Source organism: Channa argus, chromosome 7 (assembly GCF_033026475.1).
Source record: "Channa argus isolate prfri chromosome 7, Channa argus male v1.0, whole genome shotgun sequence".
Classification (NCBI taxonomy): Eukaryota; Metazoa; Chordata; class Actinopteri; order Anabantiformes; family Channidae; genus Channa; species Channa argus.
The window spans coordinates 28,552,793-28,573,715 of record NC_090203.1 but is presented as its reverse complement, the minus strand read 5'-3'; the positions used below and the strand labels follow the sequence as shown (position 1 = coordinate 28,573,715).

Sequence of the window (20,923 nt, the reverse complement as noted above, 5' to 3'; positions counted from 1 at the left end):
GTAGTGTAGTGAACATGGGTTCAGGAACAATAAAATCCATTGTGATTGAGCCACACTTGTCCCTGCATTTACAAATGCAAGATAAAACTCTACAAAGCAAAAAAAAACATCCACATATGAAGAAGATCCAGAAATGCTGCTCACCCTGCTCTGCAACATATTTTGTTACATTTTCTTGTGACTTTGACTTAAACATCCCTATCACACACAAAACACCAAAGATCAGCACTTACATATAAGGTCTTCTCCAAACATGTTCTGTCCAATGTGTTCGAACAGGGAGGAGAGGACTGGCAGCAGAGCAAAGGTGGTATAGTTGATGATCTGAGTGACGCCTCGTGGCTGCTCTCTGCTGTGGGTGAACTGACCAAGCTTCAGGTTCTCCTGTGTCTTCTCCAGGTCCTCTGCTGCGCTGTCAAAGTATGACCGCAGAGCTGTCTTCACTGACTCCAGACCAGTCTTCATCACTGTCCTGATATATTTGGAGAGTCAAGTTTTCAATCTTTATTTTTACAAACCATAGTTTCATAAAATTTATTTTAATAGAGAAAAATGCACTGCAACTAAAAAAGTAAACTGAATCAAATACTCTCAATGAAAAAGAAAGAGAAAGAGGACATCTCCAGTACAGCACAGGTGAAATGTGAAATTCATATGCTTTAAAGACTGAACCAAGAGTTTGGTCAGAATGTTATCGGAGCTCAACATCTATTGCTCAACTGGCAACAGCAATTACGAAATACGACAGACCGCAGACCACAGACCGTAGACTTTTAGAATAAAATAGTCAGAATAGAGCAAAATAGCTCTGTTTGTTTTGTGTTGTTCATTTTGCTGTTGCTTTTGCTAAATAAGACAATACCTTAAAGTTAAACCCTAATTAAAATTAGAAGCTTTATTGGTCATTGAGTACATATACATTTACATATACATGTTTCAATAACATTCTGATCTGTACCCATTCTCTAGGGTATCAGTGGGCAGCCACAGGTGGCGCCCAGGGAGCTGGCACTGAGTGCATTGCCGAAGACTTCTGTAGGGTCAGGCTGGGATACAGAAGTCTCCTGGCCAGATGACCCAGATGACCACATACCAATTTTTCCTAGACTCGGTACATTTTAGTACTCGAGTAGCGTTGTAAGTACTAATCTGTGTTTGAATGAGTAGTTGGACAGTAAAATCCTCATCATTCCATTGCAGTTAAGCATATCCAGCGAGAATAGAAATTCTCGAGTGTCCTTCTGTCCAAACAAATGTGGCAGCTACTGGTGTTTAATAAACAGAGCAACTTTGGCTGAAAAGAACAAATAGGAAAAAAGTCGAACAAAGCACAGATTTTGGGGTGAGATCCCAAATGGAGAAGCGGAGACAATATAGCCTGTAGAGTCTAACACAGAAATATAAAGCTAAAATAACAATGTTGTTTTAAAAATATTCTTGAAAAATATAAGTATTACTGTAACTACATCTTAAGACTTTAGCACAGCAGTGCTTAAATTCAGCTTTACTTTTGTTGTTGACAGTTATCACTTTTCAACCTCCACCTTGTAGAATCATTTCAGTTGAGCCTATTTACCACTTTAATGTGTAGCTGATTAACAATTCTCTATGAGAACTTTTGTAGTCTTAATAATAACACTGAGTTATATCCTAAATACAATATGTGATTTAGTTTTTTCAATGACAATACTGACAACAAAGATGTTAGTGGACATAATATAATTTAAGCTTCTACTTATCATAAAGCTGACTGGTTAAATTTTATTTTATTTTATTTTTTTATTTGAGTGAAAGCATCGGACACCCTAAATATAAATCTCTAAAGTACAAATGAACCAAGGTGTAACACCTACAGCTGAACAATTTTATATGTATACCTTCACTTAGACTTAAAACTACAAATAATAAGTCAAAAGCATATAGTTATATAACAAACTAATGGTAAGCAGACTATTTATAATAATGTAAATTCTGTTTCTTATAACCAAAAAAGGAAATGTTTTATACTGTATTAAAGTAAACAGGTCACACCCAAACATTGTTTTTGTTGTTGTTCTTTATATCTTTCTTTTTATCTTATCAGTGAACATTATTAAATTAATTTTAAAACAATGAGATAAAGAGATGCATTTACACACGCATGCACATTTACAATGCCTTACCTGGCATCCAGGCTTTGTCCCAGTATCTGCAGACAGTTCACTATAGAAGTGGCATTGTTACCTGGAGAGCAGTGTAGAGATAACATAATATACTGGAAAAACACTACACATACTGCTTCGATTGCTGGGTTTCATATTTATCAAGTATGTTATGAGTAAACAGACACACAGACAACTATGAAAACCAAATATGAAGAATCACATCTGTTATGTTTGTCGAGTAAAATGCACATGAGAGAATCCAATTCAATGAAGAGGATGTTCCTTCACAAAATAGAAGTTGTTGCATGTATAATTAGATAGACCTTGTTTATTCTAAAGATTTTATGTTGTTCAAAGAAACATAAGGGATCATTATGAACAAGTTTATTGTTCAAACAGCTTAAAATACCAAACCAAATACCAAAAACAAATATAAAATAATCTAAAATCTACAAAATTTCAAATATATCTCGTTATTTCAGATGTATTTAAAATAATTTGCAGAGGAACATCTTTTTACTTTAGGGAGCATGGCATTATGATATCTGCTTAGCAGATGGCGAGAACACAAACTTGCACTCTCATGCATGCATGCACACACACCCATGCACACATGGTGTGCACACTGTAACTTAGGATCGCAAACTGTAGTTAAAAATCAGCAATGACGCAAGAATTCTTTCTTCCGTAATTTTCTTACCAAATAACGATATCCTATATCTGACAAGAACTCCCAGTTTGCAGAAAAGACTGAAAGGTTTAAAAGAAAGGAGAGATAGGAGGTAGAGAGGTAAGCAGAGAAAGAGAGAAAAGAAAGGTGAGAGGAAAACAAAGGAAAACAGAGACCACAGAGACACAGCCTGATATTAGTCTGTTTCTACAACGTTGAAACTCATTTGCCCTGTAATTCTGGCATCACTGGATTTCTGCCTATCTACTCTGCAATTATTCTCACTCACCTGGTCACCATCTCTTTCTCCTTGTTAGAAGCGTGACCTCCGCTGCTGATAGGATGGATTGCCGTGGACAAGAAGTACAGCCTGTGGTTTTTAAAGTACTGATCCACCAGTGGCAAGACGACCTGTGTCAAACACCATAAATATACAGTGGACACTGTCACTATCCAGAGTCCCTCAGGCCACGTAGACCCATATTTTAATATTATTGTCATGCTTTTAGCAATAAAATATAAACAATTATGAGTTATTATGAGACCTTTCCAAAGAACTTAATTTGCTGTTCATGAGGAATCTTCTCTCCCTTCAGTCTGGTTCCCACATCTAAAAGACACAACAAAGTCAACGATGATGGCGCGTCTCTTCACATGACGCCAGGTGCATACGTAATAGTCCAGACAAACTGTCATCACTTTAGCTCAGTATTATACAAATGAAGATTTGATATGAAGATTTGCTATGAAACAATAAAGCTGTGTTGTGGCTGGTCAGCTATAATTTAATTTGTTGTTGGGGCATTTTGACTTTAGTTTTGTCTTCAGAAAGTGAAAAGCCTTCTCAACAGGATTCAGGTCAGGTCACAAATAGCAGATTCTTCTCTTTTCTTGACTCGTCCAATCATTGTGGTAGAAACTGATTTCTGTCTTGTCTGTTCACAGGATGTTGAAATCATAGGATCAGACCTCTACGGACTTTCTACTCTGGTATTTCTGTTTTGGGGGAATAAATTATCTGTCACTGCTTATACTGGGTCGCAGGGGAGCTGGAGCCTATCCCAGCTGTCATTAAAAAAGAGGCAGGGTACACCCTGGACAGGTTGCCAGTCTATCTCAGGGCAGCATAGAGACATACACAGAGAGAAGATCACACATTGACATCCAATGGGCAATTTTAGATTCACATATTCATTTTTGGACTGTGGGAGGAAACTGAGTACCCGGAGGAAACCCAAGGCAGCATGGAGACAACAAGCAAACTCCACACAAAAAAGCCACAGAGGGCCGTGAACCAGCAACCTTCTAGGTGTAAAGCGGCAGAGCTAACCACTCCACCAAAATGCTGCCATTTAATTATTTAACATCAATGTACTTTAGAAATGATTAATATCCAGTTACATATTTTGCATGCATGTTTCACTGTAATCATCTTTTAAAGACTGTCAGAAGAAGAGTCTCACCAAACTCCATCATGTGTTGTTGGGCCTGGTCTACGTATGTGATGAGCTGTTGGAGGAAGGTGTAAGCAAATCGCTTCTCTATAGCTGGAGTATCCAGCTCCTGTGACTTCACACCTCTAGAAACACCAAACACACTTGTAAAGGAATGATCTCACATGTTAAGAAATTTGTTCATATTTCGCCTTTGCTACATTTAAATGAGAGCAGAAATATTAAGTTCATTTTTGTGCATCTAGAGCAGAGATTACATTGATAGAAACCTTCAAACACTATAAAGCTATCTTTTTCAGAGCTGCATATTGTTATTTAACAAGTTTTAATTGTATATATACCAGTTTGTAATATGTATGATCGCTTGTCTTCTGGCCTGTATCAGCCCTCCCTGTTCAGCCACAGACTCCAGATCTGTTTATTGTTTCTCAGTAACCATCCTACACAACCCCAGTTCTCTGTTAAGTGTCTGCACTCTTCAGCCACACCACAAGTCACTAGGTGAACTCTTGCCTCATCTTGCCTGAAGCCAGCCTAGAACTCCCACCAGTGTCCAGAATGGAAAGTGCACATCTACCTATTTCCCACTGGTGCAGTCTCCACTCATAAATCGCTTTTGATATCTTTTACTTTTCTTTTTAATTTAATCAAACCATATCTCTTACAGTGTCAGTGACTGAGGGGGAAGAGGTGCACCCCTATGTAAGTTATGTTAAACACGTTGTTAACCATTTTAGAATATAATGGGATATCTTAGATCATCTCACTGTGTGCAGACACTATTCATTTTAGTGTGTAAACATAAAGTCATTCAATGAGCCTCATACAAAATGTATTCAATCAGTGTGCAGAGAGTTAACCTATTTTCTTACCTAGACACAGTGTATCCATTGATCTGGAGAAACTTGAGGATGTCTTGGGCTTTTTCTCTGTCTTTGGATTTCTCTTTGGCAGTCAGTGTATCATAGGGAACCAGAAGGGGGTGATTTCCTCCACCTGGCGACAAAAGCAACATAGCAAGGTGGAGGGTAAGTAAAACAGGCTGTTGAAAAGAAAACCCTAGATTTCTCCCCTTATGTCAATAGTCCTTCAGGAGCATCATAAGCATGGCTTTTGGATTAATTTATAAATGGCCTTTTCGCTTCGCTTATTTGCCAGTTCATATAAACAGTTTTTCCCTAGTAGTTTCAAATGAACACAATAAATATGGAATTAATGCTCCTACGCTGCTAGATTCAGATTATTGTGCTGATCAATGCTTTGGTTTCATCTCATGATGGCATCAATATAAATTGGTGTGGATGTGTCGTGTTATATTTACCTTTAGCTTCCAGTTCTATTTTCTTTTTCCTAGCCCAGATGTTATGATAATTCTCTGCAAGCAGCTCTGCCATAGACTGGACAAACACAATATTAAACATATGTGACTCTGTCCCATTGCACAGATCAGTTTATTCATTCTCTGTGTGCATATTGATACTATATAGATACATATTTTCCCTAAGTTTGGGGATGAAAACTTTCTTTAATTTACACATACTTTGTATATTGTTACATGCTTGTGTCTAGACATTAACCTACCTGCATGTCTCTGGATAGTGTTACATTACTCATATCGATAGGTCTAGGACTGAACGCTGGAGCTCCTTCAAAAGACAGCTGTGAAATAGAAGATGTAGTATACGGTGTAATGCTGTAGGTTTTTGAGGTATTTTTCCTTTATTCTGTTATGAATAGAGCAAAACGTCTTGGTATAGTTGTGTGTAGGTAAACATGAGTACCTGGCTTGCTTGTGATATCCTTCTGGACTTGTTATGGAGGCTGGTGGGGTCTCCCTCTCTATTCCTATCAATGCTCCAGCCCCACGCCAACATGGTCTTCAGAGACTCTCTGACTGACCAGCAGTATGAGTCCTTATCCTACAAGAAAACAGTCTAAATTTATTATACCGTATTTCTTCTCTTTTAAAAATATCACCTTAAAACTTCAGGTAGAAGTTTGGTCTTTTGAAAGTCAAGTTTAAGTTTAACTAAAACCATGACATTAACCATCACTTGCCTAAAACTGACTGGTGTAGTTTACCCGAGTTTGGGTGAGGCCCCTCTTTTAAACCAGAGTAGTGATTAATCATACGGAATCTAAGAAACAACACTGGCCCAAAACCACACAACCTAAATCAATTTAAACTATTTTTAAAATCTCTTCTAAACAGTGACACCATGATCTAGCATTTCCTCTCTTCCAAGCATCAATGTTGACATACATCAGCTTTACCTGACATATTTAATTGATTAGGTGCTTCTGTCTCTCCTCCTCTGTGCAAGATAAAACTTTTTGCTAGATGTTTCCAGTTTTTAGGAGTTAATCATTGATGTTGTCTGGAGGTTCAACAGCTGTCGCTAACTAATGTCAATCCACTGAATTAAACTATTGCAAAATCAAAAGTTGCTGTTAGGTGTGTGTGTGTGTGTGAGACACAGCACTGCTGTCTGTAAGCAAGCTAATAGATTGTGTATAAGAAGTCAGAGACATCACTGTGATTCTTTCTGTAGTTCTGACTCAAGCAAAGTGAAATGACTTCTCTAGTAAAACCATTATCAGATCTCACATCGGTTTCCCAATTTCCCACTTAAATTCTTATAATTTCACTAAATCAATCAGATCAATTCCTAAGGTAAACAGACCTAGACTTGCAGACTACCTTTTCAGAGAGGCCTTTGTACGGTTTCAGTAAAGGTTGGCTTTTGCTGATTTCACAAATCTTTTCCCCATATGACCAGCCATTGGAAAACTGCACGATAAAAAGAGATATTTTAAAATAAGTACAAGTACTTTAAGTAAATTCTAAGTCATAAGTAAAACAAATCAGAAACAGAAATGGAACATTATTTGACCAGTTACCTACTTACCTTTTCTATGCACCACTTCTCATGGATGTGCTCTGCATATTTTGTAATGAAATAGTCCAGTTTCTCTGGAATGGTCACACTGTTGATGATAGAACACACAAAATACATGTATTGAAGCATGTGGGGAGGTCAAATCAACCAACCTCTGAATTTATTTTACCAACCCAAATTGTTTAAAACATTTAAATCTGGATTTTCTGTCCATGAACGATTACAGATAATAGGATTTTGTTTTACAAATCTCTTATTTCTGTAACTCCTATTTCTGAAATTGTTTATAACATTCTCAATTGAGATCCTCAGGAAATAGGATCTTAATACATATGACAACCATTTTTAGCCTAAAAATGTGGACTATTTCAATAAAAAAACAAGACAAATGTTCAGTATGTTGCATACTTGGAGGTGTCTGCCGGCTGTGGAGTAAAGTTTCCCTCTGAGTCCATGGATGACTGTTTCTCCATTATGGCCATGTAGTTAGACTCCATGTAGTCTGGAGGAAGAGCTCCAGCCACAGCACTGAGACATGGCAGTGCCAGCTTAAACAGCTCCTGGTCATACCGCTACATCATGAGCACACAAACACACCTGCAGCTTTATATCTCATTAGACATTGTAGTTATAGCAAGCTTCAACTAGATTGATTCTGGTTCTAATACCACATGTTTATTCACCTATAGTCAGTTGAGATATAGTCATTTGAAATAGCATTTATTAGGCCTTGATACACCAGCGGCCAGCTTTCCTCCTCTCTTCCCTCTCTCCTCTCATCTCACGCAACATGTATTTGTCACCACTGTATGACATTAATTTCGTGTCTTCTTTCTCCCTCTCTGTCTACCTGTCTCTGTCCCTTTTTGCAGGTGTCCCTGGCTTTGGCTTTGTGTGGTCCTAGCTGGAAGTTTCTTCCATCAAAGGGAGTTTTTACTCTTCACTATTGCCTAGGACTTGCTTAAGGGGAAATTGTTGGGTTTTCTCTATATATCTTGTTAGTCTTGACTTTAATGAACTTTAAGGGGCTTTAAGGGGCAGCAGTGGCACAGTTGGCAGAGTGGCCGCCTACTGACCATAGGGACGGAGGTTCACACTCGGCTCCTCCCAACAAAAAACTGTGCCAAATCAACGTGCGGACTAATGATCCGCTGTGGCGACCCTGAATGTACGGTACAAGCCAAAAGGACAAATTATTTATATATATATATATATATATATATATATATATATATATATATATATATATATATATATATATATATATATATATATATGTGTGGATTTTGTATATGGGGCATGCAGCAAAAAGGTCATTTGCAGTCTGTGTCCCTAGTTAGTCTTTTAGATGAAAACAAATAAACAGAATGGAACAGAAAAGGTAAAAACACAATCAACATGTACTGTATGTACAGATATACATGTTGATTATGTGCATATGCAACTCCACACAGACACACTGTATATACACAAAGATTATGTGTGCAGAATAAAAGATAATTAATTTGACCAGTGTCTACATCATCTTTAACTGCTTATCCTGTTTAGGCCCAGCTGTCAGTGGCCAAGAGGTGGAGTACACCCTGGACACATCGCAAGTCTATCTCAGGGCCAGCAGATAGACCTACACAAACAGACAACCCTTTACACTCACTTTAATTTAGAGTAACCAATTAACCTAATCTGGAGGAAACCCACGCAAGGGCAGGTGGGAGAGCTAACTTTCCCTTAATGATAACAGATAGAATCAATGATTTTGGGATCTTGAGCTATACTGGGCAGTAACATTCAGGAAGCGTGATTTTTGTGAGTCTCTCAAAATTGTAAGTTCCCTTTACATGTTGACTTATTTTAGGTATCACCCGGTTCATTTCATAATCATTTCATGTTCTATAACATAAATAGAGCCTCACCTTGTGTGAAAGAGCATCAAATATTCCCCAGAATAATTTCCTGGAAAGGTGCAGTTCTTCATCTGATGCAGCACCAAAGTTACCCCAGCCTCCAGCCAGGCAGTAATACTTCCAGCAACGCTCATAGTGATTGGTCAACAGCTGGGGCATGTCAAGAGAATTTTGATCAATCATCTGGTGGCTTTGAGAATTGATTCCATTAAACAAGCGCAGGCAGTGGCACAAACATCTGTGACTCAATCTTGCAAAAAATAAAAAATAAACAAAATAAAAATACACTGATGCAGAGGTAGTGTCATTGCAAGAGGGTTAAAATGATGTTTCTCACCTTGAGAGGCATCTTAGTATGTTCGTTAAGCAGCGGGACATCAAACACCAGCCTCCTTAGCAGATGTTGCATCATTGAAGGCCTCAGCTTACTGCACATTATAAAGATAACATACATTTTTTCACTGGTTGCAATGACAAAGCTGAAATGCTGTAGCATTATCATTATGAAAATATAATCGTATGATGCATATAAATTAAATTATTCACTAAATATTGTAACCTGTTCTTTAAGGATTTGTTCTGAATTTTTTAGGCCAGTCCAATAAAAATTAAGGTTTTTATGTAGCAATACATTAAAATAGGTTGTATTTCACAGAATGCAACCGCAATATATGGAAATGGAGAACATGTGCACCCCTCAGCCCTTTCAAAATGCACTCCAATGTTCAGCTGAGACTCATAGAAAGCTTTGACAGTTCCCTCTTTATTTCGTTTGTTTCCTGGAAAGAAGTTCCTAAGATCTGTGCAAAAGATACTATTTAGGACCCTTTTGACCAGACCAGTAAGAGAAACTTTCAGTTGTTTGTTTGATCCCCGTTTTCTCCGATTAAGTCGAAGTGTCCTTGAGCAAGACACTGAACCGCATCTTTGTTGCTTCCAGTGAGTGTAGGCCAGTTACATAGCAGTTCCCCATCGGTGTGTGAGTGTGTGTGGATAAATGAGAAGCAGTGTAAAGCGCTTTGAGTACCAATAGGGAGAAAAGCGCTATATAAGTGAAGACCATTTACCATTTAATATTATACAATGGATAGCCCAATTTTATTCAAAGTAGTCAAACCATTTAGCACAACTTTGCTACATTTTCTTAGATTGTTGTTCTCTACCTAGGAGTTTGAGGAATTATCCACACTGTTTGATATGCATGACTCTCACATACAGTACGTCTTAAAAGTCTTACCCACAAACAGCTAACAGACACTCTTCTATTGCATCCCTCTGGGCCTTGGTGAGGCAGCAGCCTTTGGAGAGTCGATAAACCGTGTGGAGGAGGGAGTCGATCAATGAGGCAAAAGGCTCTGTTCCCGCAAACAGTGGTGCACACTTAGTCAGGAGAGGCAACACAGCTGTGCAAAGATACCTGTTAAGGGCAAGTGCCATGTCTGTGGCACTGAGAGCAGCCTGACACAAAAAGAGACACAAGAAGAAAGTAATGGTTTGTGATCAGTTTTGGGCTCTTCTGAATAAAAAAATGCTTCTCTGTTATTTGTGTTAGTTAAATTTTCAGTAAGACTTTGACTTTGTTTTACAAATAAGGTGGTATCACCTTGATAACGATGTCTCGCTCATTCAGTCAGCTGCGTTTTTCTGTCTGCAGCCTTTCGGTATGTGCTGATGGAAAAGCTTATTAGAAACCTGGTTATGCCTAAACGGGGCAAGAAACCTGCTTTCTTAGTGAGAAATCTAAACCTCTACCCCTTTTGAGAAACCAGCTTCCCCCTTTATGTGCAAGTTAAGAAATCAGCTTTCCTAAGTAAGCTCCTGGGCTCAAGGGTTACAGTTGTTTCATCCATAAGTGGTAAAAGACCTGTTAAATACAGCTAATACATAGACTTGGACAATATGATCCCATCAATTAAGCCAGTTCAGACGCATCTGTTGGTCACAGTATGTTGGATTAAAACAGATTATTTACATTGTAAACACAGTACCCTAATTAGGAGCATCTAATGCTATATGACAGGAGAGATCATTAATATAGTGATGCTGCCTTGTTTTTTATTCAAGTCCACATTAAGTCCTACGAAAACTGAAACACAGTGTCTAGCAAGACCAACATGAACACAGAAAAGCAGTATTTTCTGTCATTATACTGTTAAAATTGGTGAACTGGCGAGCTCCTACATAAGAGCATATTAGCAATCACCACAGAACTTCAACAGAGACGATAAAATCAATAAGGTGGGTGGTTTATGATGCTCTTGTCTCTGAGACAGAGAAAGAGGTCAAGCGCGGTAGAGATTGAATAAAGAGAGGGATGCAATTAGAGCAAAGCAGTAAATCTGAGAAATAAAACCTTATTTTCTGTCACCGCAATTACGTTCTAAAGCATAAATAAACATGAACAGAACAGCACATTTTGATATAGATTTAAATTTGCAGTTTTGGTGAAGCAGTTAAATCTGTTGTTTTGGATTTTGCAGTTATGTGCCGATCACGCTAAAATGCTGTTCTAGAGTTGAAGTTTATACAGTGGATGATTATGTAATGGTGTCTATTAAAAAAAAAAAAAAAAAAAAACACAGGATGGAATAAATTAGATGTTGGATTTACCTGACATTTATTTGAAGACAGTAAAGCTTCCTAATAGAAAGTGGCAAACCCTATCAGATTGTGAAACTTTTGTAAAATGCTGAGATATATGAATATGAACAAGAGTGCAGTGAAATGGACGAACACGGGGATGAAGGAAGAGAGTTTTAGCTGCTCGGGTCTGCTGACCCTGGCATGGTGTCAACCCCCTACAAATTAAAAAAAGCTGAGGTTACATGAACAAGGATTAGCCAGGCCAAACTCTTGAAGTCCATGCTGAAACATCTGACATAACAACCTGAGATGGTGGACCACTCCTCTCCCTGGGAAAAAGAGACAGTAGATCATGTTGTGTTGATCTCGAGAGTGAACAACAAAGACATTTGACACTATGTTCAAGCCCTGGTGAAAAACCAATGCTAAAATCAAATGATGGTGTGTACATCTGTTCAGCAAACACCCGTGTAAGACACACTGACACTGATTAACTCCCAAGACTGGGACAAACTGTATGGATTGTTGGATTCTTACTGCCACTAATCTTAGATTAAACTCCTGTGAAATTCCTGGGATGAGATGGTTGTGTAAACTGGAATGTGAGGTGGCACGCTGTCAAAAAAGTTGTCTTAGGACTTGGGTGACTTATTTTTGAACACAGCTAAAATGTGGATGGACTTTCACAGCTAATCTGCAAGATACATATGTCTGCACACCTTATTGCAGTCTCCATTATTTTAAGAGTCTAAAGCACAGCTAGATCTTTATGAAACAGCCAGGGAAGGTAAGAACAACCCCTGTAGTTGAACAAAACCCATATAGTAATACATCATTCTTGCCACTAAAGACAACAGGTGTGAAAAAAGTTACACGCCCATCAGCGTTAAAGCATCATGATCGGGCTGGACCCTGAACTCACCACATAATTATTTCGCTATTTTTGTGCAACAGGTTACATAGATTACATGTATCCTTTAAGCACAGCACGTTAACTTATGATTTTTCTAATTTTTATTAAAGTGATTGTAGTATTCCCTTCTGGGCGACTGTGGCACAAGAAGGTAGAGCGGTTGTCCACCAGTCTCACAGTTGTTGGTTCAATCCCCACCTCCTTCAGTCACACGTCAAAATGCCTTTGAACAAGAAACTGAACCCCAACTTAGTTGCTCCTGGTGTTGGTCGGCTGTAAAGCAGCTCCCCCATCGGTGTATGAGTGTGTGTGTGAATGGGTGAATAATAGCAGTGTAAACCGCTTTGAGTGCCAATAGGTAGAAAAGGACTATGGATTCCTGTCAGCCTGTTTACAGTGCTGAAAAGTAATTGGGGGTTGTTCTTTTTTCCTCTATTAATAATGAATAATATGCTGTTCTGGCATTCTGGAGGCCTCTTTCATATATTATTTTTATATATTATTATGTCTGCTAGACCCTATCCCGACTAGACCGCTCAATGATGCTTTACCCTTATTAGATACATTTATTTTAGATGTCATCAATATAGCTTCAAAAACAGGCTATGTACTATAGACTTATAAGGTAGCTGTAATTAAACAGCTACTTAAAAAATCTTGTCTTTTTCAGGTGTCTTAGCCAATTACAGACCAATATCCAACCTCCCCTTTATCTCTAAAATCCTTGAAAAAGTAAAAACCAAAGCAATTATGTGATCACCTGTAAAGAAATACTGTAACTTGCTTAAAGACTTTCAGTCAGGCTTTAGAGTACATCACAGTACAGAAACAGCACTGCCGATGACACGCAGCTATATCTATCCATGAAACCCTATGAAACAATTCAAACCTTAAGCATGCCTACAAGACATAAAGGTTTGGATGTCATACATTTTCCTACTACTAAACTCAGACAAAATTGAAGTTATAGTTACTGGGCCAAATAAATCTCAGAAATATGTTGTCCAGCAATATCATTAGTCTAGATCGCATAGCTTTGTCCTCCAATACTACTGCAAGGAAATTCAGTATCTGTTGTTTACATCACATATAAAACAAAACTCTAGAACAGATTTCTTCCAGCTATGGAACAAAGCTTGCAATTAATCCAAAATGCTGCAGCAAGAGTAGTGACTGGAATTGGCAAGAGAAATCATATTTCTCCTTCATTAACTTTCTCCATTGTCTTCATGTTAAATCTAGAATAGAATTTAAAACCCTCTTTCTTACATATAAAAAGGTCCAAGCGATCAAGATCAATCATATCGAAAAGACCTCTTAGTAAGATATCCTAATAGAGAACTTCGATCTCAGAATACAGGTCTACTCCAAAAGTAGAATGGGGGGCAGAGTCTTTAGCTATCAAGCTCCTCTTTTGTTGAAACAGCTCCCAGTTCAGATTCGGGAAGCAGACACCCTCTCTATTTTTAAGACTTATTATTTATCACCTGTATTTATCTTAGCTTTTATTAGATCATTAAATTTTCATTTATCCATATTAGGTGATTTGTTGTTTATTCTTTTGGTGATAGAAGGGATCACTTAGCTGTAAAGCCGCCTCTGATATGTGACCAATTAATTATCGTTTTGGTTAATCCGTGATTACTTTAGCTGCTTTTAACAGAGTGATCATCTCTTATGACTGATCTGGTTCCCTATAACAAGGATAAATTATAGATAATGTTTATGTTTGCATCACCATTGTGATGCTCCAATGCGAGGCCTGTTATCAGTATTGATATTGCTCCATAACTCCATAGTAAATACAGACTGGTGCATCCTCATATGAGTTATAAATTGTTTCAAATTAGCTAAAGCTCCTAAAGCGACCACACTAAGAAATAATGAAACCTTTTCGGAAAATGAGTGGATAGATTGCAGAGTGATTTGATGAATGTTCAACCATTGAGAGACATGGGTAAAGTAGACGTCTTCTGATGTCTGAGACTATTGAAACATTGTTGCAGCAGGTACCGGCTTTGACTCTCTCAGACTATGAGAAATAATTTTTGTCGTATGACCTAAGAGTGTACCTAAATTTAATTGGCCAATCACATGGAATTGCAGATGAGTTTAAATGTAGACATGATGTTGGATCAGGATTTGAGTCTGGGTTACACTGAATAACAACTAATAAAAACACTAATTAGATTAACTTCATTAACTACACTAATGATGTTCTAGTTTTTAGGGGAACAGAAGAAGGTGATGATGAAGAGTCTAACCTTGAGGTGGCAGAGTGAGGCGTCAGAGTGAGCTGGTAAATCTGTCATGCACTTGTTATGTACAGACTTATGCCCTGAGTACATGTCTATTTCGAATACGTATGAATACAAATTTTTTTTTTATCATAGTCCGAGCATCTAATTTCTGTGGTTATTACATTATGTGCCAAGCTTTTATGATTCTCATATCTGTTTTTTGTTTTGCAATCAGGGTCACTGCAAGCCATTGGTGGTGATTGCTCACATGAAGTCCATGGAGATGTTTTTCCCACAATCGACATTCACTGGGGTTTTTTTGTCTCTGTGCTTTGTGTGTGGATCGTTCAGGAATGTTCCCTGAAACAGGGTTTTTCGCCTGAACTTTTAGTGAAGTGAGATAAAATGACATTATGTAAATTTAACTGTGATGTAAGAAATTACATTTTGCATTAAAGCTGTTTTTTTATAATTGTGAATAATTAAAGTGTGTGGAGATTGTTGTACATCAAGAATGTCACCTTGTAAAAATGTTGTGAATGGTAAGTGGATGAGATGCTGATCATTCAGCAGTTTTCAGCCTGTTATGAATGAACATGATGTTTCTTGACTCTAATTAACTACTGTTAACTTTGCTTACAAGTACATTTTAATGGTGTAGACTGTTAATAATTTAACAGGATGATTGTCTGATGATTTAATCCATTAGAATGTAAGTTTTTGCTATAATCAAATACTTTAAGGATACGTTTAACTTATGGATTTCTTATTTGTAATAAGGGATTGATTATAAACTCAATGTTAGTTTGAGGTGATTGTTTATGGTCTGTAATCATGTATTTGTCTTGGTTAAATATAAGAGTTAATATATGAGATAATATGATAATAATATAATAATTATAATTATAATTAATCTATAATATAATATAAACAGTGATATATAAATTGTATTACATATAGGAATGTAGGAGTTATAGACTATAGGGCACATGTTCTGTAAAACTTTACTGAGTAAGGTAAGTGTGTGTGTTGGAGGAGACAGGGAGAAGCAGGATTCATTATGACCTGGCTTAAGTCCCAGAATTGAGCAGTTCTCAAAACATTTAATGGGAAACAAAACATGGGATGTATTCTTTGGCAAGAACTGGGGAAAAACAGGATATAGGGTTTGTGTGAAGAAGAGAGATAAAATCCCTGCAAACTGCAAACTGTTGCTAGGTGGGAGAAAGTTAGGAGAGAGGGAGAAGTCGGAAAGCAAACAGCAGCTGGTGTCTTTCTGTCTTGCTTTTTACACACGTATCAATTTTTCTGCCGTGTTCTGTCCGTCTATCACCAATTGTGATAATAAGTTCTCAATTGGACTGAATGGATTTGTCTGTGTTAACTCTAGCGTCCACACACCAGTAACTGAGAAAGCCCATATGATGACCTTACATAGGCTTACATACACACACTTACACAAAAATAAGAGATTTATAGAATTTATCATTTTGCAAGAATACAAGGATTCCATACAAATTCTCATTTAAGTTATTTGGGACATTATTTAGTTATTATGAACTATTTTGTCCAATTTAAAGCTACATTAAATGATATTTGTCCACCTGGTGGCATTAGAACAACATAAAAGAAATGCTGATAAATAGGTTAGCAAACAACTTTCTTTTTACACATCCAGCAACATTTGTATTCATTTGCAGTGCTGTTATGCCAATAAGTGCTAATTTGCTAATTCTGCATAGAAAATGTAAGTACATGGACTATATTCATCCCTTCATCCAAAAACCTTTTATTAATTAGAATTATTTATTATTTTATAAATTAATAGGAAACTTTCACAAGGTAAAGAAGATGAAAGTGATGATAAGAGAGTGGGTGGACACACAGAAAAACTCACAGTGTCCAGAGAGGCAGCAGCTCTCAGGTCGGGCAAGAATCCGACTTCCAGGAGATGAAGTAGAAAATTCTGGTCTTCAATACCATAGACCCGGTCCAGGAACAGCACCATTGCTGCTTTGTGGTCTGGACAGAAACCAGCTGACATGTCTGGTTCTACCACCATCCCATCTATAAACGCAGAGACAAAAGACAAGACCTAGCCATTAATAAGGTAAGACTGCCATTATTTTGTGTTTGCACATTTGGATCCTGCGGTGGCCCTATTTTAATAAGGATTAATGCTTTATCCAATTTCTAGAGGGGTTAAAGGCTTTGTTTACCCTTAGCCAGACTGGGCATTGAGAACGGAATGCTGATGACTCCCACCAGGTCTTCAATGGGAATGAGAGACCTCAGAATGGCTCTGATGCGGATCGCTTCACCTTTGCCAGCATGAATCAGCTGATATAGAATAGATTAGTTAACTATGTGCATTTGTGTGTGGACATGAGCCTGTGTTTGTCTATGTATGTGCAGTCACTCACATGCATCTCTGGAGCACAGCGGCCCAGCAGGTCAATAAGAGCAGCATAGAAGGTCATAATAGCATTGCCCATGTGGATGGTATCATCTTCTTCTTCTTCCAGCATGTCACTGCTACATATACACATACACACAAAAAATAACATCTCATTTACATGTCAATGTGTTTGGCGGCTGTGATATTGCACAGTTTGAACTGGCAGTTGGAACTTTCTACATGCTTATGTAGCTATGAAGCTTCTTATTGAAGTAGTCTTCCTTCTGTCCATTCGGTAAGTTAATACCAAAAGCAATGATTTATTGAACTTTATATTAACTTCTAATAAATGCCAATGCAGAAAAACAAAAAACCCTGGGGAAAGGTATCTTTCCCCCCTAAAATGTCATTATTTAACACTATAAGAGCAAATCAATAAGATGTGACAGATGTTATCTTACAGTGTCTTGCTGCTCTCAGATGTGGGTGAAGGACCATCTCTGGAAGGATCCTGGGAGATCTTAATGGCCTCCTCCATTGCTGCCAACAACCCATCACCACCTTCACCCCGAAGAGCGGGGCCAAAACATTCTGGTCGACGAATCAGAAGCCTCACCACAACATTGGCATTCTCCTCCACACTTTCACCTAACCACAAGAGATAGTAGTAGTAGTAGTAGTCTTCATAACAACAATACTGTAAAGTAGTATAAAAAAGTATGTTCAAAGGAACTGAGATTCAAGTTTCACCATTGCAGAAGACAGCAAAGCGCAGGAAGTCAAGGTAGCGTTCCCCTTCTACAGGGTTCCAACCAATATCAGGGTAACCTTTACGCACCAGCATCACACAACTTTGCAGCCCACAGCCAGCCAAGTACTGCACTACCTACACAAATAAGTGCAGTATATTTTTACATATCTGAATGTGTGACAGGTGCTTCAAAAGAAAATGCAAATTAAGTTAAAACAACTCTGCCAGGATTTTAAAAACTAATACATAAAGTCAAAAATATACATTATTTCAAAAAGACATAAAGAGCAATCAGATGATTCATTGAAGAGTTGATCCACAGATATTAAACTGTGACAACAGTGAAAAAGTGGTGCACTTTTTATATACTGTCACATTAGGAAGAACATTTTACTTTTTAAAAATTGTAATCAATTTTAAATGTTGTTTTTAAAAGTCAATTTATCCACCCACTATAAACCTTAAAAACAAAACCTTTTTTTTTTTAAATGAACGAAATGACCTAAAAATCAAAGACTGAAATTTGCTATATGTTATTTAAATAGTGTAAAGCAGTGTTGTAGTGCTTGACATTGGTCTTGGGCTTAAGACTGGTCTCAAGCCCAAGACCAGCCCAAGACTGGTGAGACCACTTTTTTACTATCCTGTCTTGGTCTTAGACAGAGCAGAGTCTGGATTTTTTCAAGTCAAGTCCACGGCTTTGGTAAAATGACAAAATTTCCTGAGCATTTACTGGGATTTGATGTAAAACTTTCTGCTTCAAACGCAGCCGATTACTTCGCTTACTTCTAATTGGAAATTGTTGGCAGTCAACCCCCTTCACTCTTCTGGTGTCAGCTGAATCAACTCTGAAAAAATTAGGCTACCTAAACCACAGAATTTTGAAATGCCACGATTACTGAGACAGGTGGGAACACGTAAAACTTTTACTGACACTTGGAAAGGAAGCAGATAGGAAGCAAAGGTACACTAAGTGGCAAAGCTACTTAACTAGCATTAGCATTTGTTTTCATCTCTGCAGCAAAATTAGCTGTTTAATTATTTAAGCTGCTCCATACGAAACAGTTTTGTAATTTATTAACTGAAACACCTGCCATTTTACTATTCAATGTTTGAATCTTTGGAATCTGCCTAGAAGGTATCTTACTTTAGCTGGTATCTATTGGAGTAAAACCTAAGTTAGTATGGTCAAACATATTTTGAAGCTCACACGTAAATCTGTAACAGATTGTTTGTAGTTCTGATGATGTTCCTGAACATCAATATTTTACATATATTAATGTATTGTTTCTGTAATAGTTTTATACTAAAGGTACACAACCTGCTTCAATATACTGTAAGCAGAGTGTTTGCAGCTTTTCTGCACTTGCACTAAATGTTGAATATTTGGCATGCTTCGTACAATTTTCTGTGTATGTGTGTGTGTGTGTGAGTGTGTGTGTGTGGGGAGGGGGGGGGTTCTTGACTTGGTCTCGCCCTGCCTTGGTCTTGGAATTGACTTGGTCTAAGATCTTGGTCATGACTTGGTCTCGGTTAAGGTGGTTTTGAATACAACACTGCTTTGCAGAGACCCTTGGACTGAAGTTATATCTCTTAATACTGGGTAACCACCTACCTTTCAACCTTCTGACAACTGGATTCTGGCAGTTTTATTGGACTCTTCCTTACAGATTCACTCAAGCTGTATAATGTTTAAGACTCTCTACACATCTTTCCAATCAGTTCAATTTGCTACAGGTAGACTCCCACCACGTTCTTAGTTTATCTCAACAAAATTAAAAAGCAAACAGAATAAACGTATCCATAATTTGGATAGGTTGTTGAATACTGTGTAAATGAGACATTTTAATTTTAGTAGGTGTAGGTTGATGGGGAAATTTGTATTTTTTCCATTTTCCAATATGTTTCAACCATGAAATTTTTTTGAAATTTTACCATCATGACAATTCATTAAAAATCAACAATTTGCTGTGGAGTTATATCTTAAAGCTACTTTGGACTGGTCTAAAGTAAAGCCCATGCAGCTGCAGTCCTCTGCTAAACATTGTCCCTCTAAAGAAACTACTAATTTCTAACACGCCTTGTTTCAGTCTGTTTCTCTGTGTCACCCTCACCTTCTCCAGGTCCGGCTCTCTCAAAGCCAGGGCCAACTCATTATTATCCATGACTGATGCTGCAGCTACATCAAGAGGTGTAGAGCCTCGCATGGATGGAGATGCTGAGGGGAGAAACAACATATAAGGAAAATCTACACATGACCCTAATAAAACTTTAAACAAATCATCATCCTGTTAATATAAAATTTAACCTAGTTGCAATTACTGTCCCCACAAAATGCATTTGTGATTGATTACATTCCTGTACAGCAGTAGTTATACAGGAATGTAATCAGAATTTTTAGAAAGCTTAGGAGATTTAGTCAACATAAAGCAAGAAGTCAAATAATCTTGATAACATATTGTTAAAAAAATTATATTTAGAAGGTTTGCGTACAAAATAACAAAGGACTGGAACTAGAATAAAGCCATATATCAGAACTTTTAGATTTACTATGCTCTACTATACTATTTTACTAAGTTGTATAGATATGTTTCCAGTACAGGTTAGAAATACACAAGGATTCGGTCTTGCTACTGTGTAGTTACACCTGAAAACAATTTTCCTCACACTTTCAGCAAGCATAGACAGAACCTGCTTATCAGGTAAATGGTATTCATCACTTGCACATAATTAAAACTGTCACATTGTGCTTTTTGTTTTGTTTTGTTAACATTGTTTAATACGATTAAAAACTCCTAGATCCTTAAGACAATGTTTCATTAATGGGGAAATATACTTCCAGATCATCCACATGTCATGCACTTGCATTGGCACTTACTAGCTTGTGTACTTCTATACCATACTATATGTATACCATACCATGTACCATATATAGTAAACAAGGAAATGGTGGAAGACTAACTGTA

General features: G+C 37.5%; 1 protein-coding gene across 17 annotated transcripts in view; it reads right to left on the bottom strand.

The window, feature by feature from the left end:
* Positions 1 to 20,923, bottom strand: part of ryr2a (ryanodine receptor 2a (cardiac)) — a 231,815-nt gene that overhangs the window by 77,704 nt on the left and 133,188 nt on the right. For all 17 annotated transcript variants that reach the window (XM_067511788.1, XM_067511778.1, XM_067511780.1 and 14 more), the window contains 22 exons: positions 20,072 to 20,175; positions 17,957 to 18,092; positions 17,668 to 17,854; positions 17,232 to 17,343; positions 17,028 to 17,148; positions 16,706 to 16,875; positions 10,310 to 10,530; positions 9,410 to 9,500; positions 9,082 to 9,222; positions 7,577 to 7,740; positions 7,178 to 7,256; positions 6,970 to 7,059; positions 6,050 to 6,187; positions 5,850 to 5,927; positions 5,590 to 5,665; positions 5,141 to 5,264; positions 4,278 to 4,393; positions 3,360 to 3,424; positions 3,104 to 3,225; positions 2,845 to 2,894; positions 2,163 to 2,223; positions 234 to 472 (listed from right to left, as the gene is read on the bottom strand). In XM_067511788.1, the coding sequence (XP_067367889.1) occupies positions 234 to 472; positions 2,163 to 2,223; positions 2,845 to 2,894; positions 3,104 to 3,225; positions 3,360 to 3,424; positions 4,278 to 4,393; positions 5,141 to 5,264; positions 5,590 to 5,665; positions 5,850 to 5,927; positions 6,050 to 6,187; positions 6,970 to 7,059; positions 7,178 to 7,256; positions 7,577 to 7,740; positions 9,082 to 9,222; positions 9,410 to 9,500; positions 10,310 to 10,530; positions 16,706 to 16,875; positions 17,028 to 17,148; positions 17,232 to 17,343; positions 17,668 to 17,854; positions 17,957 to 18,092; positions 20,072 to 20,175 (2,685 nt within the window). The remainder of the gene's footprint in view (positions 1 to 233; positions 473 to 2,162; positions 2,224 to 2,844; positions 2,895 to 3,103; positions 3,226 to 3,359; positions 3,425 to 4,277; positions 4,394 to 5,140; positions 5,265 to 5,589; positions 5,666 to 5,849; positions 5,928 to 6,049; positions 6,188 to 6,969; positions 7,060 to 7,177; positions 7,257 to 7,576; positions 7,741 to 9,081; positions 9,223 to 9,409; positions 9,501 to 10,309; positions 10,531 to 16,705; positions 16,876 to 17,027; positions 17,149 to 17,231; positions 17,344 to 17,667; positions 17,855 to 17,956; positions 18,093 to 20,071; positions 20,176 to 20,923) is intronic.